General features: G+C 43.4%; 1 protein-coding gene across 9 annotated transcripts in view; it reads left to right on the top strand.

The window, feature by feature from the left end:
- The window catches only part of KDM5B (lysine demethylase 5B), a 204,053-nt gene that overhangs the window by 46,169 nt on the left and 139,019 nt on the right, over nt 1-18,865 (top strand). For 7 of the 9 annotated variants that reach the window (XM_043500701.1, XM_043500706.1, XM_038379466.2 and 4 more), the window contains exons 3-6: nt 333-455; nt 1,092-1,262; nt 2,939-2,995; nt 18,629-18,763. In XM_043500701.1, the coding sequence (XP_043356636.1) occupies nt 333-455; nt 1,092-1,262; nt 2,939-2,995; nt 18,629-18,763 (486 nt within the window). The remainder of the gene's footprint in view (nt 1-332; nt 456-1,091; nt 1,263-2,938; nt 2,996-18,628; nt 18,764-18,865) is intronic. The other 2 variants (XM_038379460.2, XM_043500703.1) reach the window with 1 other exon arrangement.

Here is an 18,865-nt window from a genome sequence, read left to right on the forward strand (position 1 = left end):
ATTAGCAGGGATGCCAAAGACCCAGTGGAGACAGAAGTTTCCTTTCCCAAACAAATGAGATCCATCTATGATAGAGTTCAAACACATTGACAAGGCTATACTTTTAGATATCTGGAGAACTTCAATTTCAATGCAGTCAATCCAGCATCTTTCCCAAATAAACAAAAATGAAAGGAAGCCAGTCATATTTATTATACTAGGTGCAAATACATTTAAAGAGGGATTTTGGAACATAACCAAAGATCTGAACTTGAAGATGTTCTTGTATTGAAAACATTGGAAAGTGGAAGCTAAATTGAACTGCATATTGAAAGCACGCTGTCTTCTGTTAGGCTCAGACCCGTGTGAAGCTGAATTTTCTGGACCAGATTGCAAAGTTTTGGGAGCTCCAAGGATGTACCTTGAAAATTCCACATGTAGAGAGGAAGATCTTGGATTTATTTCAGCTTAATAGGGTAAGATTTGTTTTTTTTAAAATAGTTTTTCCTGCAAAAGATGCCACATTACTTCTGTTCCTAGTCTGAAGTCAAGTCATCTTTAGTAAGCTACTTCAATAGAGATTTTGTGTTTTGGAAGGGTTTTTAATGTATGATTAAACTCCTTGAAACATATTCTGTGAAATGGATTCAAGACAAGAACTGTTTATGTTGCACTAAAAAGTAGTGCTGGAAAGCTGATTCAGTAGTAGAGCCTTAGAAATGCAGCCTGACAGAATCCTCCAACTAGACTGAACTATAAACCTGCATCTAATCTTCCCTTCTGGTGCATATTGTAAAGCAATATTTTGGAGAAGTTCTGTGATCTGTGTTATACAAGAGTTCAGATGATCACAATGGTCCCTTCTAGCCTTGGAATTTGTGAATCTATGAACTTTTTCAGAGGTCTTTAAGTTTTCTGACTAGCTAATTAAAAGATTCAAGCTACAGCGTTCTCTTAATGTGAAAGCTGTATTTAAGGTATTTATTGCATATGGTAGCAGCTGCAATAGCAAATACTTTTCCCTCTGTAACTTTTTTTTTTACTAGCAGTAGATCTCTATACACTAATGACTTTATTTTTGTATATGAGACCATTGTATTTTTCCTTTATAGCTAGTTGCAGAAGAAGGTGGATTTGACTTAGTCTGTAAGGAGAGAAAATGGACAAAAATAGCCATCAGAATGGGTTTTGCTCCAGGCAAGGCAGTGGGTTCACACATCCGTGCCCATTATGAACGTATTCTTTATCCTTACAACTTATTCCAGTCTGGAGCTAGTCTACTGGTGAGTGGTATGTTTTTTGTTTTGTTTTTTGTTTTCCCCTGGCTAGTTAAAACCTGGATAAATTCACCAACAACTAGTGGGTTGTTTCTTTTTTGGGGAGCACTTCTAAAATCTTTAAAGATTGCATTTGTTTGTTTCATAGACTTCATCTTGTTACTTAGATACTAAGGTCATGAGATGAGTATGTTAGTAATCCACAGACAGAACTTTATCAAATGGAAGGTAAAGTACTGGAATTTTGTGAAGGACCCTTCAAGGAAACCTCTTACCTGAAGATATGAAACCTGTTTGGACACTACCAGTTTGTATTTCTTCCTCTCTACAGTATTTAAAAGCCTTATTTTACAGCAGGTATTTAGACTTTCTGGAATGTCCTCTTTATGACTCCTCTGTGCTTTGCAGACTTTTAAAATATTTACAAACCATTTATTTGTCCATCCATCTGACAGAGAATAAATGAATAATATCTCTAGGAATAATGAGATCCAAAGATAATGGATGGAATATAATGAGTCTTGTAACTTTATAGCCATTTGTCAGCTCTCTTTGCATTTTTTAATGCATAATATGGTGAAAGATCTCCACTATGAAGAGAGAGAGAATGACATGTGAATGCTATTTTGATTATCCATGAAAATCATGATGTAGACTGCCACTGTTGTTGCTGAGTTTTTCTAACTTAAAATCTTCCTGTTCAGTTTTTGGCCATTAATAAGTGGGTTGAATGAGGATGGAAACTAATACAAGTACAAGACTTCTTTCAGATCAGTGTCGGTTTATTATTTATTTGGTAGCACTTACAGAAATCCATTTTAATCCGTGTTAACCACTCCCACCCTGACATGCTTTTCAACATAGGTGGGTTTCATAATAAAAAAACTTGTGAAAATTGTCTGAGTTTACAGTAAAGAGCGATATTAGTGCCTGTTAGTTAGAGCTGCCAAAATGAGAATAGAGATTTGACACGAGCAAATCAGAAGAGAGTGGAATGTAAGGCTCTTTATGTATCTTGTGGTTATCAGGTTGAAGAATAGTTTAAAAAAAATCTGTAGGCTCTAAAAAGAATTGTAATTCTGACCACTCAGTTTTAGTCATATATGCTAATGTAGAATTGTAATTCTGACCACTGAGTTTGTCATATATGCTAATGTAGAATTGTAATTCTGACCACTCAGTTTTAGTCATATATGCTAATGTAGATTGTTTTCAATCTGTGGGATGAAAAACCTTTAAGTCTAGGAAAACTATCTTTACCAAATACACTTCATCTTTCCTCTGAAATAATTCTTATTGCGTGGTGGAAAGCAACAGCATTCCAATAAGGTGCTTAACTAGAATGTTTCCATTTTTGTTCATTCTGAACACTAAAGTAATTGTGGTTTCTCTTTTGTGAAGACATTTTGCTCTGTCACATCCGATCCCGTTCCCTTATATTTTTTTTGAGGTGAGAACATATAATTTAGTGTCCTAAAATAGAGTATTGGCTATGACCATAAACACTCTGAAAATCTAAGCCTTAGGACAATTGTCTTTCACAGAATTGACGTTAAACACATTATTTCTCAGTAATGGACCATTTTAAGAACACAAAGATTCTCAAGTGGCTGCTTGTGATCTCATTTAATGAGGTCACACTTCCTTTTAAATATAACTTTCCAAGCTCTCTCTTGCAATAGGCACCTGACATTTGTTCCAAACTGATGTGTTTAGTGGATCATGCAGTTCTGGAAAAGGTATGTTTAACTTCATTTATTAACCAAAAAAAAAAAAAGTTGTTGCTGTTTTTAAATTGTTACTATATTCTCTTTCCATCTTTCTGTGTGTAGTACTAATGTATGTTTTCTTATGAAATGGCTGAAAAACTGAGAGAATCGACAAATGTTTCTTTGGGCTCAGTTTTCACCCTGCTTAGATTTTATTTTTGCTGACATGCCTTCTATTAACTGATGAGTTTATTTTACAATGAATTATTTCTCCTTTGAATTGATATTTGATATCCCTGACCAAAGGTCATCTTTTTTGCATTCTGTCACAAGTTCTCAGTAAGCAGTGGTTTCCCAGATGGTGCTTGTACAGCTGTCCTCTTTATTATCTATTCGGTTCTTTCCTGAGTATCTTGACCTCTATGATTTCATTCTTAGATAAGATACTGCTACTGGATTTTACAGCTGTCAGTTTCAGATATGTTTTCCCTTTCTTTGATATTTCAATAAGCCTTGAAAAGAAGCTCTGTTTGCAGCAAGCCAAGATCATCTATAAAAGACTGGTATGTGCAGTCTGTGAAACTATTTTGTAATTGATGGCACCTACTATATTGCATTGATGCTGTGAAAGCCAAGAATATAGAAAGGAGTATTTTTTCACTCAGTAGTATGGTGTAGCTTAAAATATGTTCAGTCCCATGCACAGCGTGAATTTATTATGAGTTTTATGCCTTAAATATATTTTTTAATTGCCTTTTTGGAAAATGTCCTATTTGAAGAACTTCTTACATTGTACCATCTGCATACATAATATAGTAGTGTAACAGGAAATTTGGTGCTTAACGAGTAGTTTTTCACTGAAACCTTAGCATTTATGGTTCAATAAATCCAAAAATCTAAAAATGGAGACAGAAAGTAAGACGTGTGTGGATGATCAAAACAGGGAAAGCTGACATTATAGTCTGCAAATTAATAGGTGCTTAAAGAAGTACCCCAAAGAAGTAATTTGTTCATCATTACCCATTTAACACTGGGCTAGATGTGTCTCAGTTGTGTTGCCCAGAATAATTCTATACAAGGAGATAGATAAATATAAGTTGCCTTACAAGTAAGGGATAGCAGATGTGAAACATGCTTATGATTCTTCACACTGTAGTTAGTGAATGAAAAGTCCTTGCAACTTATTCTAAAGACTTAAGTAAACCTGCACATTTTTTCCTAACATTATTTTCGGATTCAAGCAGCCTCGGTATTAAAAATACACCAGATCTTGCTCTTGTTTATATTAAAAACTCAGCTCATCTCTACACTAGAATGTTTTGTCACCAGAACTTCTGCTGCCTTGCAGTTGCTGATGTTGCTATGTTGCTAGAATACATGCACTCTCGGCTGTTTTTGCTCGTGTCACATATGAGGTTATATTGGCAGAAGCCGTGGTGCACCATGGATAAGCATCCTGATACCTCTACATCACTGTCCAGTACAGTGCTTTGCAGAACATTTTTGCAATGCATTGTGGAACTTGCACTTCACTCAGGGAATTATGGGAGCTTGGAGTTAAGTTCCCACAATTCCATTTCTTCCAAAGCTTCTTCTAGATGATCATTTTCATGTCTTTTTAAAAATTCCCACTGATCCTTGTACTGCTTTTGTTCTCTTTGCCATCTCGCTATTAGAAATATGGATCCAGAACAGCTAAGAGGAGCTCTCGTGTCTGGTTTTAGAGACAGGACATGGGATTATTCTGTATTTGCAGAACTTCAATGACTACCACTGTAACAGCAACCAGTGGTGCTTTGATGAAGATGAGACAGGGCACTCTGAGGAGGATAAGTGAACGATGTGAACAGTGCATAGAAACTTCAGGATGCTTCAGACATTTGTTGATCAGCTCCACACAGTGGATCAGCATTTCTGGGACCAAGAAACAAGCACTGAGTAGTGGAATACATCACATTGTGATACAGATCTGTGGCAATCAGCAGTGGTTGCAAAACTTTGAGATGTGGGAGGCTATGTCCCATCCAGACAGCAGAATGAGAGCTGCTTTGACAGTGGAAAAGGATCTAGCAATCATGCTCTGGAAGCTTGCAGCCTCATACTACTTTTGGGTGGTGGGCAATCAGTTCAGAATTGTAAAATCTACGGTGGGGGCAGCTGTCATCCTGGTGTGCAAGGCCATGAAGCGTTTTGTGTTGCACAGTAGTGTGACTCTGGGGAACATGCAAGAAATAGGAGGATTTGAAGTAATGGTTCCCCCCCAAAAGTGTGTGTAGAGCGATAGAGGAGATGCAAATTCCAGTTCTGGGCCATCCCACCTTGCCACTGAGTACATGAGGAGAAAGGGTACTTTTCCATGGCTGTGCTAATACTGATGGATCACTGGGAACATTGCACTGACATTACTGTTGGATGGACAGAGTGTGTGTGTGACACTTGCATTTTCAGGTATACTGGACTTTTCCAAAAGATGCAAGCATGGACATACTTCCCAGACTGACACATTCATATGGGTGTGATTGAAATGCTAATAATGATTCTGGGGAACCCAGCCTATCCTTTGTGTCCCATGTTTATGAAACCATACACTGGATGCCTATACAGTAGCAAGGAGAGTAACCTAGTGTCTGAGCAGGTGCAGGATGACTGTTGAATGTGCTTTCGGTAGGTTAAAAGGCCTCTGGTGATATCTCATGGAAAGGCTGGATCTCAGTAAGGCATCTATTCTCGTCGTAGAATAATATTGCATACTATTTGTGAAGCAAAGGGAAGGGGAAACTTTACTGTCAGGAAAAAGAACGAGGAGTACTTGTGGCACCTTAGAGACTAACAAATTTATTTGAGCATAAGCTTTTGTGGGCTAAAACCCACTTCATCAGATGCATGCAGTGGAAAATACAGTAGGTAGATATAGAGACAGACAGACATACACACACACAGAGAACATGAAAAAATGGGTTTTGCCATACCCACTATAACGAGAGTGATCAGTTAAGGTGAGCTGTCAGAGTGGAGGGGGGAAGTGTCCAGTTTTGGGCCCCACACTACAAGAAGGATGTGGAAAAATTGGGAAACGTCCAGTGAAGGGCAACGAAAATGATTAGGGGACTGGAACACATGACTTATGAGGAGAGGCTGAGGGAACTGGGATTGTTTAGTCTGCGGAAGAGAAGAATGAGGGGGGATTTGATAGCGGCTTTCAACTACCTGAAAGGGGGTTTCAAAGAGGATGGATCTAGACTGTTCTCAGTGGTAGCAGATGACAGAACAAGGAGTAATGGTCTCAAGTTGCAGTGGGGGAGGTTTAGGTTGGATATTAGGAAAAACTTTTTCACTAGGAGGATGGTGAAACACTGAAATGGTTTACCCAGGGAGGTGGTGGAATCTCCTTCCTTAGAAGTTTTTAAGGTCAGGCTTGACAAAGCCCTGTCTGGGCTGATTTAGTTGGGGATTGGTCCTGCTTTGAGCAAGGGGTTGGACTAGATGACCTCCCTTCCAACCCTGATATTCTATGATTCTAAGTGGAAAGACTGTCTGCTGATTTTGAACAGCCAGACACAAGGGTAGTAACCAGAGCCCATCAAGGAGCTATATGGCTGAGGGAGGCCTTAAAATATCGCTTTAGCAGTGTGCCATATCATTGTGGTGTGCTACTTTTGTGTACTTTGTGTGTTTTGCCTTGAATCTACATTTTAAATGATTTCTAAATATCTGTTATGAATTTGGTGAGAGTAGGTGATGCTTTGCTCTTTAACGTTTCTTTGACACCCAATAAATATTTTGTGACTTTTCAGAAAATCACAATTTTGTGTGCAAATAAACAATGAACAAACTTATTAGCAACAGTAAACTTTGAGGGTTGACACCTATATAACCATATTAAACTTTACACTTGTATTACTAGTGTTAAATAAGGAAAGTGCTGGGTGTTTGCCTGACCCTGCATTATTTGCAGGTCAGTGTATGCATAGTCATAGTTCTCCTTGTTTTCTACCATCAAAGAATTGTAGGGAAAAGGCTGTAGGTTGTCCTAGTGACTTGTGTGTGGGTGGGGTGTGTGGTCTTGTGGACATTGAATTGTGAATGAGATGCAAAGGCTGTTGGGAAGGTGGTTTTTGGATGTTTTAGATAATTCTGCAACATCTGTTTGCTTGAGCAGGGTCATGTTCCTGGTGTACTTGTTGATGTACCTTTTGGCCCCTCTGCTTTTTCTTGAATAGTTGGTCCTTCCAATTCTGATCCTTCTGATTGATCTCCATGTGGTCCCTCCAATCTGTACTCTCCCAGACTGGAGAAGCTTCAAAAACATGTTCTCACTTTTCCACTTCTTTCTTCTTCTAATCAGGGTCAATCTTCTAGGAGATGTGAATGGGGTGCCTTTCAAGGCCACCGCAGCCAAGGAGTGTGATAAGCAAAAAGATAGAGATATTATAGATTGACAGTGGGAGTAGAAAGGAAGAGATAAGCCTCAAAATTCCTTAAAAATTTCCCCATTGATCACCATATACTTTTATAAAACATCTCATACTGCCTTTGGTTCAGCTTTCTTTGGAACTGCTCTGTAGCTCCAGGCTTGGTGAGTAGCATAAAGTTCTCGTTGTAAGTTCATAGTCATGAAGTTGGGGGTGTTACTGAGTAAAAAGTAGCTGAAATTGTAACAGGAAGAGGTGATTATGGCTGATATCACTCCTGAGGGTGACAAAGGCCTAAAGAAGGTGTCTCAAGCCTGCCCTGCCCTGTATCCTACCAAGCTGTTCACAGTGATGGTGCCAGTTGGACTCATCTCAGAGTGTCATACCAAGGTCTCCTATTGAGGGGGAACAAACAAGACACCCTTGCTGGAAAAGGATCAGAGAGTGTCTCCTAGAAGATTTATGAAGGTTGATCCAGAGAATGGAAGGGACATTTGTGTACAGATCAGCAAAATACTCCTCAAGGGTGAAGGGTTGTTCCCATTGCCTAGTACCAGAAGCCAAAGAAAAGAACCCTGGAGCCAATGACTCCATCTCTACCTCTATTCAAGTAGAGTATGAGAGAGATTTGTTTTGGTCTGGGGGAAAATTGACTTGTAACTCAGAGCACTGTTTTTTGCTGTTTACATTATATGCCTACTCTTAAAAATCAGGTGCTCTGACTGGATAGTCATTGGGTTGCTTGTAAGAGAGATTCTTCTTTGAGGAGTGTCCTGGTGGGTACTCCACTGTAGGTGTCTTGGCACCCTGCACTTGTAATCGGAGATTTGTAGTAGCAGTGCCCTGAATGGCTGCCTCGCAACACTTTGAGCAGTTACCTAGCCTGCGCAGCCAACTGACCCCGAGTTCCTTCTCTATCACCTTTGACTTGAGTCAGCATGACAGCAGCGTCTCTCCAAATATGTAGATAGCTCAATATTTCTCTTTCTATCCCTTAAGATAGAATTAATTCCCGAGTTAATTTTAGTTAACTTTAGTTTTTATTTTCTTCCATATTAAAAAAAATAATTTTATTAGTTGTAGTTTTTTCTCTCCCACCACCTGGTGGACCGCCGTCAGTGATGACTAAATAAAAATGGACTGACCCAGTTTTTCTCCAGAGCTGCCCTCTTTCAGGCATGCTTGGTTCCCCTGGCTTTAAATGCTGCCTGACCTGCAGGCTCTTGATACCCATTTCTGATGGCCATGCTCAGTGCGTCTGCTGCCTTGGAGAGACCCAAATTCTCCAAAAGTATCCTCATTGTAAAAAACTGACTGCCAGGACACGGAAGGCCGGGGACCTTCAACCTAAATTACTAGTGATGGAGAAATCCCTCAGGCCAGCCTCCAACCTAGAGTCCAGGGCAACAGTCATCAGCGGCAGACAGGGGCACCACAACTAAGACTGCCTCTAAGAACCTTGTCCCTAGAAAGGTGACCAAACACTGCTCTCATTCATCTCCACAGTGAGAAGGCCTAAAAGAATATGGTCTCCCGGTAAAAAATCAGCCCCGGTACTGATGGCACCAAGAGTCTCAGACCGAGAGGCAACGGGAACATCTAGTACAGAGACTTGCCAAGGAGCCGTTATGGGCACACTCTCAGTCAGGTGCACGCCCTAAAGCAAAGCTTCCTAGTGTGGCCCCAATGGGGCCGAGGAACATCCCAGCACCGACTAGTGCAATGGCACCACTTGCTCACATACACAGGTCATCAAAACCTCAGCACCGACAGTTCTCACCCTCTCCGCTGAGACTGCGCTGCCATCTCCATCACCGAGCTTCCTGGTACCACGGCATTTCAGCAGACAGGCAGACCTGGTTGTTTGTTCTACTCCTGGGACCCCCTTATTCAGTAGCAACGGTACCTCAGCGAGGCGTGGACCAAGCCAGATCCTCATTCAAGGGGCTTCAGCGCCTCCCCACTCTAGTGATGATGATTAGAAGGACGACGACGCAGGGATGTACAATCCTGGCCACTCCTCTCTCCATTGGTAGACATGCGAGGCTGGCAGGTTCAACCTTGGATGCTACCTCCTATTGCCTTGCCACCCAACTTGGGCCATCTGTAGAGCCCAGAACATTAGGCCTCCTAACCTACCGGCCTCCAGAACACCCTGCTTTCCTTCACTGACTGACCCAGCACCCAGCCCAAGATGAGGAGACTGAAGAACAGGAGGAGACACTTTGTCACACATTTCATCGTCTTCCCCAGATGAAACAATTATGGTACCACATCCCTGTTAGAGGGATTACTTCAAGTCATTTCAAGACCTCTTTAAGAGGGTAGCGGAATCCCTCAACATCTCCTTGTCTGAGCTCCCTGAAACATAACGTAAGCGAACAGGTTTCAGAGTAGCAGCCGTGTTAGTCTGTATTCGCGAAAACAAAAGGAGTACTTGTGGCACCTTAGAGACTAACATTTATTTGAGCATTAGCTTTTGTAAGCTACAGCTCACTTCATCGGATGCATCCGATGAAGTGAGCTGTAGCTCACGAAAGCTTATGCTCAAATAAATTTGTTAGTCTCTAAGATGCCACAAGTACTCCTTTTCTTTTTATGAGCGAACAGACATTCTCCAGGTGTCTCCATCAGCAAAAATAGCATTACCCATTAATGCTGCCATAATGGACCCTGCAAAAACCATCTGGCAGACACCTGTCACAGCCCCTCCCTCCTGCAAAAGGTTGGACAAAAAACATTACGTGCAGGCCAAAGGGGATGAATTTCTATTTACCCACCCCCACTCCTAATTCACTGGTGGTGGAGGCAGTAAATCAAAAGGGCAAACAACAGTCTAGATCCACCCCTTGCAACAAGGACTGTAAGAGGCTAGTCTACTTTGGGAGCAAAGCCTATTCTTCCGCCACCTTATAATTCTGCATTGCAAACTACTCTGCATGGCTGGCAAAATATACGCACAATCTGTTTTCTAAAATGTCATCCTTTATTGAACACCTGCCGGAAGACGAGAGAAGCATAGAAATCCAACATCTCCAAAGGCTCTCTCATTGCAAGGATGGCCCTCCAATCTTCCCTTAATTCTGTGGACACAGCAGCATGCTCCATTGTGACCTCCGTGGTCATGCGTCTGGCATCCTGGCTCCACCTATCTGGATTCCTTGGGGAGGTGTAGGCTACTGTGGAAGACCTACCTTTTGAGGGTCAGAAATTGTTTGCAGAATCCACAGACGTGTCCCTACATACTTTAAAGGACTCCCAGGCCATCTTAAAGACTCTAGGCATCTATGTCCCTGGAAACAAGAAAAAGCAAGGCAGGTTTTACAACCAAAAATTCCAGGCTGCATTATAATTTCAGCCCAAAAGACACTATAGCTAATGCCGCAAACAGAGGCAGATGGGGCAAAGGCAGAATCAAAACCAGACTTCCACATCCTAGCCTTCCACCTCCAAGCAATCGTTTTGAAGGTCTGGTCGAGGGCCTGAGACCTCTATGCTTTCCATTTCTGGATCTCAACCACATTGTAATGCCATTCGAAGACTGCCTGTCACCATATTATCCATTCTGAAACAACATCTCTACAGACACATGGGGCCTGGAAATTATCCAGCAGGATTACTCCATCGCATTTTATTTCTATCCCACTTATCTACCACCTTCCTCCATCCCTCTTCAGGGACTCCTCTTATGAGCCCCTGTTACAACAGGAAATAACCCACTTCCTGCAATTAGGGGCCATGGAACCAGTACCAGCTCTACACAGGGGAAGGGGATTTTATTCCCATTATTTCCTCACTCAGAAAAAGAACGGCGGATGGAGACCCATTCTGGATTTATGAAAACTCAACAAGTTTGTGAAAACGCAGCAATTCAAAATGGTGACCCTATTGATGATGATTCCAGCATTAGAGAAAGGAGATTGTCTCTTGTCCCTCGACCAAGAAGATGCTTACTTTCATGTCATAAACCCATTGTTTCATGTTCTCTGTGTGTGTATATAAATCTCTCCTCTTTTTCCACCAAATGCATCCGATGAAGTGAGCTGTAGCTCACGAAAGCTTATGCTCTAATAAATTTGTTAGCCTCTAAGGTGCCACAAGTACTCCTTTTCGTTTTATGTCACTGTTCACCAAGCACACACAAGATTCTTGCACTTCACATTAGAACACTCAACGTTACCAGTACAGAGTGCTACACTTTGGACTGTCAGACGCCCCAAGGGTCTTCTCTAAGGTCCTCGCTGTCACTGTAGCTCACCTCCGCAGACTACGAGTTATGATTTTTCCATTCCTGGATAACTGGCTGTTAAGAGCACCAACACAGCGGGCAGCACTAGAAGCCACACAGTCCACAATTGTCCTCATTATGAACCTCAGACTTCAAATAAATCTTCAGAAGTCTAGGTTGGTCCCTGTCCAACAATTGGAATTTATAGGGGCCTATCTTGACTACCTCACGGCAACAGCGAGGTTACCCCAACAGGCTTGTCAACTTAAACACTCTGATTGCTATGGTCATGGACAGCCCACAAACGTCTGCCAGGACGTGCCTACAAATTTTGGGGCATATGGCTGCTATGACTTTCGTCGTCAAACATGCCAGACTACATATGAGATGCCTACAAGCCTGGCTTTGCACTTGCTGTATACCACACAAGCACTCCCTCAACAGGAGGCTCACCATGTCCCGCAAGGTAAAGGATTTCCTTGAGTGGTGGACACAACCACAAAATATCTGCTCATGTGTCCCATTTCAACAGAAATCTTCTACCATGATGATCACCATGGATGCCTCCCTCATGGGATGTGGAGCTCACCTGGGCGACATGATCCAAGGTCACTGGTCCACAGGGGAAGACAACTTGCACATAAACATACCAGAACTAAGAGCAGTCAGAAATGCATGCCAGCATTTCCTTTCTCTAATCCACAACACTACTGTCAAAGTCCTTACGGACAACACAGCGTGCATGTTCTACATACACCGCCAACGGGGAGCCCAATCATACCCTCTGTGTATGGAGGCAGTACACCTCTGGAATTGGTGCATCTCCAACAATGTAGACATCGCGGTATCCTACTTGCTGGTACATCAGACTTCTCACAAACCCACGAGTGAGAGATGGACTATGCAATCATCACTACCATTTTCGACCAGTGGGGGTTCCCCACTATAGACCTATTTGCAACAGCTCACAATGCAAAGTGCCACTAATGTATACGTTCCCTCTGATCCCACTTTTGAGTCGGGTTATACACAAGATCAGGCAAGATAAGTCCAGGGTCATTCTCTTTGCACCTACTTGGCCCAGACAAACATGGTTCCCATACCTGAGACAGATGGCAGTGAAACCACCTCGAACCCTCTTAATACCTCATCTCCTGACCCAGGGCCGAGAACACATCAGTCACCCCAACCTAGCTCTTCTCCATCTCAAGGCCAGGGTTCTCCATGGCTATCAGGTATTGACAAAGACTATTCCAAGGAAGTTAGACATACTCTTGAACAGTCGCAGACTAATTACACGAAAAACATACACACAACTGGACACGATTTCGCACCTGGTGTGAGGTTAACCATATTTCCCCACGGTCGGCCCCACTGCCCCGGGTCCTTGAATATATATTGGGTCTTAAAAAATCAGGGCTATCCAACAGCTCCATCAGAGTACACCTAGCTGCAATCACCTTGTTACACAATAATGTGGACAGAGCCGCTATCTTTGCTCATTCAATGGCTAAGCATTTTCTAAAAGCCATAATAAATACCTACCCAACGCTAAAAAAATCCTACTCCTATGTGGGATCTTAACCTCGTCCTCCGTAGCCTCATGGAGAAACCATTTGAACCCGTAGCGACTTGTTCGTTGCTACATCTATCAATGAAGGTAGCCTTCCTCATCGCCATCACGTCGGGAAGAAAGGTGGGAGAGCTACGTACCCTAATGACTCATCCACCTTATACCACATTCTATAAAGACAAAGTGATCCTATGGCTGCACCCCAAATTCATATCCAAGGTAGCCTCACCGTTTCATCTAAATCAACCCATATATTTACCTGTGTTTTTCCCGAAATCACATGCTGACAACAGGGAGGCTTTTCTTCACATGCTCGATGTCCGCAGAGCACTAGCCTTTTACCAAGAAAGAAGAAAAACATTTAGAAAATAGTCTCTTCTTTCTCTCTCTAACAGAATGATGAAAGGGTCAGACCATCTCTAAACAGACAATGTAAATGGATATCGGGCTGTATCCATTTGTGTTACCAGCAGAGCAACCTCCCGGCTCCACCAGGAGTTCACACACGCTCCACCAGAGTGTTATCAACATCAATAGCATTCCTCAATAATATGCCCATACGGACATTTGCAAAGCAGCTATCTGGGCCTCTGCCCACACTTTTCCTAAACACTATGCTCTCGAGCAACAATCAGCTGCAGACACACAGTTTGGAGACTCGGTGCTAGCCACCGTCAATAAAACAACTTCGAAGTCCCCCTTCCACTGAGGGGCACTGCTCCATAGTCACCGAAAGTGGAGCACTCACAGGGACACTCCTCGAAAAAGAAGAAGAAGAAGAAGAAGGTTATTCACCCTGTGCAGTAACTGAGGTTCTTCAAGATGGTTGTCCCTGTGAGTGCTCCACTATCCCCCCTCCTCCCCTCTATTTTGGAGTTTCATGCTGATCCTCTGGGGTAGAGAAGGAACTGGGGGTTGGTTGGCTGAGCATGCTGGGTTACTGCTCAGAGCAGTGTGAGATGGGAGTTGCATGTGCATGGCCAACCGTGGCACTGCTACTACAAATCTGATTACAAGTGCAGGGCGCCAAGACATCTAAAGTGGAGCACCCGCAGGGACAACCATCTCAAAGAACCTCAGTTACTCCACAGGGTGAGTAATCTTCCCTTCTTAATTTCCTATGCACTTAATTTTTATGGTGAGGTTGTAATAATTGATTTTTCTAATTCTTTAGTGTTTTATGATGCTGAAATTCTACCTTGCTGCTAAAACATTCTGGCTACTCTTAGTCTCTTATTTTATGGCCAGTACAAATTTATTTTAAAAATTAGCTACTTTCAAGGTCAGTTCCTTTGTTCTCTGACAGCATGAATGAGTCTCATTTTGAAAGAGGGGAGTAGTAGGGTGAAGGTGGTTTTGGGCACAATGAAAAAAATGCACTTAAAGAATCATGCAGGCGTATCCCTTCCTGTTTTCCCTTCTTCCTCTCTGCGCTTGTCTGGGTCAGGTTCGGCTACATTTCGAAGAGCTCCTGGTTTTCTGTGGGGTTTGAATCCCCTTCGGTGTACCCTTCTCTGAGCAAGTTGTTGCTGGCCACTGTTGAATTTCCCTCCTCTTAAGTCTCATGAAGCGTCCAAAGTCACATTCAGGGTGGTGGTGAGGTTCCTGCAAAGTATGGCATGGAGCTCTTCATAGAAGCGTCAAGTTTGGGGTGGCTTCAGATTTTCTTTATGGTACAGCTGCCACAGTTCCTTTGCCTTTCTGGCATTTCTTTTCATCCCTGCTGTAGCCCAGGTCTTGCATACTCTCTGCCTTGTCTGAATAAACATCCCTGTTCCTGCAGTGGCCCTGCATCTGGGCTTGCACAGCCCCTTCTTCACACAGGCTGAGGAGATCCAGGATTTTTTCTGATCCAAGCAGGAGCATGAGGTTTAGCTGGAGGTCCGTCTTTTTGCTAAACTATGCTGATCTAGTGTGCCAGCTGAACTTGCAAAGGTGGGATAGCAGTAAAAGTGGAATTTCTAAAACATGCTGGAAATTCTTAAAGTTTGGAGGTGTGGATTTCTGGTCACTGTGATCTCCTCTGCTGCAGAGGTCAGAATTGTGACCAGAGCAGTCACTGAAACAGGGACAGGGCCATTGTAGGACTGGTCTCACTGACGCAGGTAATGCAGCGCCCACAGTGGCATTCCCCCTGGCAGATGTATGTTGGGTGAGGACTTGAGTCATTCAGGGAGATGATTTCATTTTGGCAACAGAATGCCTGGGTTATGCTGACAGGATTCAGATTTGGGTTTGGATGCATGGAAACATGTGGCAACAGAAAGATGCTTCTTTTGACAAACTTTGTAGTTTGGACCAGGCCCCTGTATAAGTTAAAGATACTGTCATCCTTAACTTCAAATTTCCTGGGGTTTCTATCAGAATTGTAATATTTTCTGAGCATTGGCACATATGACCTCAGGTGTAGTTATAATTTGATATTCACTAGGAAGCCATCATTCTTGGGGCTGGTGCCTCAGCATGAAATGCCCCTTGTTAAGATTTTTTGTCCTTTGAGACACCTGTAGATTTGCTCAAGGGCTCTGTTCTACTGAACTTGTTCCAGCCTCTTGAACCTCAGAAGCCCCTGAACGTTCCAACCAGTTCCTTTCTGAGAGCGGACAGTGAGGGAGGTGCTGCCCAGTGGTTCTAACCTATTCTGTGCCTCTCCTGGGAAACCGGAAAAACTCTGTTTCTCCTTCACAACACTGTCACAAGCTAGCCCATTGCTCTCTTGAGATCAGAAGCTGGCAAATCCTAGCAAGATAGACTAGAAGAAGAGTTTGCAGCCACAGCAGTCTCCAATGGGAGACGTATACTCTCAATTCATTAATGATCTGGAGATGGGATGGATTGCACCCTCAACAAGTACGCGGATCATACTAAGCTGGGGGGAGAGGTAGATTCACTGGAGGGTAGGGATAGGGTCCAGAGTGACCTGGACAAATTGGAGGATTGGGCCAAAAGAAATCTTATGAGGTTCAACAAGGACAAGTGCAGAGTTCTGTACTTAGGACGGAAGAATCTCGTGCACTGCTACAGACTGCGGACCGACTGGCTAAGCAGCAGTTCTGCAGAAAAGGACCTGGGGATTAAAGTGGATGAGAAGCTGGATATGAGTCAACAGTGTGTCCCGTTAGCCTTCTTGGCAACAAGTATATTGAGCTGCATTAGTAGAAGGGTTGCCAGCAGATGGAGGAAAGTGATTCCCCTCTGTTCAGCACTGGTGAGGCCACAGCTGGAGTACTGCGTCCAGTTTTGGTCCTCCCACTACAGAAGGGATGTGGACAGATTGGAGAGAGTCCTGTGGAAGGCAATTAAAATGGTTAGGGGGCTGGGACAAATAACTTACGAGGAGAGGCTGAGGGAACTGGGCTTATTTAGTCTGCAGAAGAGTGAGGGGGGATTTAATAGCAGCCTTCAGCTAGCTGAAGGAGGGTTCGAAAGAGGATGGAGCTAGGCTGTTCTCAGTGGTGGCAGATGACAGAACAAGGAGCAATGGTCTCAAGTTGCAGTGGAGGAAGTCTAGGTTGGATATTAGGAAACACTATTTCACTAGGAGGGTGGTGAAGCACTGGAATGGGTTACCTAGGGAGGTGGTGGAATCTCCATCCTTAGAGGTTTTTAAGGCCTGGCTTGAGAAAGCCCTGGCTGGGATGATTTAGCTGGGGTTGGTCCTGTTTGAGCAGAGGGTTGGACTAGATGACCTTCTGAGGTCTCTTCCAACCCAAATCTTCTATGATTCTTCTATGACTTCTATTGGCAAATATCTCCAGTGGCTGGAGATGGGGCACTAGATGAAGAGGAGGGCTCTGAGTTACTACAGAGAATTCTTTCCCAGGTGTCTGTGTGTTGGGTCTAGCCCACATATTTAGAGTCTAATTCAGTGGTGCCCAAACTTTTCCTGTTGCATCCTCCTTTACCAGTATTGGAATCTGTCCGTGGCATGTGTCCCTTCCCCTTCCCCCCCATTACTGCACAGCCAGGGCTTCCTCAGCATAGGAGTTTGGGCTGAAGGCAGAGCTGGAGGTGTGGGTGAGGAGCTGGGGTTCGAGGCAGAGCTGGCCTGGGGGTGGAGGAGGAGTGAGGGCAGAGCTTGGCAGAGGGCAAAGAAGGGCAGAGTGGAACTGCAGCTGGATCTGGGCTGGGGGAAGAGCGGAGGTATGGCTGGAGCTGGGCTGAGAGCAGAGAGGGACTGGGTGGCACTCCCTCCCTGGCCTTTGTGGGGGCTGGCCCGGGCCATGCTGCGTGTCTCCTCAAATGTTCCTCTAGGATACACCCCACAGTTTGGGGACCACTGGTCTACCTGATCACCATATTTGGGATCAGAAAGGAATTTTAATCCAGATCAGATTAGCAAGGGTATTTAATCTTCCTCTGTAGTGTGGCGACTGATCACTTGCTAGTTTGAACTAGAATAAATGATGGATTCTCTGTAAATTGAAGTCTCTAAATCAAGGTTTGAGGAGTTCAGTAACTCAGCCAGAGGTTATGGGCTTTTTATAGAAATGGGTGGGTGAGGTTGTTGTGAAGTGCAGGTCAGATGCAATGATCATGATGGTTCCTTGTAGCCCTAAAGCAGGGGTGGGGAACCTATGGCCCGCGGGCCGGATCTGGGCCATGGGTTAATTTAATCTGGCCCCTAGTGCCCCCACGAGGGGCTGGAACCATGAGCACAAGATAGCTTCACTGTGGGTGGAAGCCCCAAGCCTCCACCACCTTCCCCGCGAGCGAGTAAGTGGCCCATTATTATTATTATTATTATTTATTATTTTTTCCTGTGGGTCAATGGCCCATGACAGAAAAAAGGTTCCCCACCCCTACCTTAAAGTCTGTGAGGATAGTTGGTTGTCATGGGAGGCTGAGCTGCCAAGGAGTCATGACCCTGGTGAGCCAGTGCTCCCAGAACTTGCAGGTGCCTGGTGCATTTGGTGAGCTGTGGAGGAGTTGGAAGCCCCGCTGAACAGCTGCCCACCAGATGCTCCTGGCTCTCAACTCCCCATTAGCCTGCCAAGATGTCAGGAAATCTGACAGTTTTCCAGTGCACTTTCATGGAAATTGAATAGTCTCTGTGACGTATTTTAGATTTTGGTGAATGTGCCACATTCTCTGATGGAAATATGTTCCACTGGAGAATTTCAGACCAGCTCCAATATATAAACATAATCAGATTAATCAGATTTCTCTTTTTAAAAAACAAAACAAAACAGCTTTCATAATTTTACATTTTATTTCCACTATTGTACTGAACGAAATAACAAATCATATTGTGAGTTGCATGTTCAAGCAGATACTGTTACAGTGGTTACAGCTAACAACTGTTCATTATTTTGTTTCTACAGCAAAGTTAAAGTAATGCGCTCTTTTCACTCTAGCCCGGAAAAGGCACTACACAATTTTGTGTGAGGTGGAATTCTGTTAGTGGTGTAGAGAAAATTTAAGTAATCACAATTGTGCCTGTATTTTAGTGTTTGCAGAAGCCAGACCTCACCAGTGATACAAAGGATAAGGAATACAAACCCCATGATATTCCCCAGAGACAGTCTGTTCAGCCATCTGAAACTTGTCCCCCTGCACGCCGAGCAAAACGTATGAGAGCAGAGGTGAGAGAATATATAAATAATGGATAAATGTTGGGCATTATCTTAGTTTGAAAACCATAATGCAGTAGTCGTTTTCCAGCCAGGATGGCACAAACCATTAAC

This window comes from Dermochelys coriacea, chromosome 21 (assembly GCF_009764565.3).
Source record: "Dermochelys coriacea isolate rDerCor1 chromosome 21, rDerCor1.pri.v4, whole genome shotgun sequence".
Taxonomy (NCBI): Eukaryota; Metazoa; Chordata; order Testudines; family Dermochelyidae; genus Dermochelys; species Dermochelys coriacea.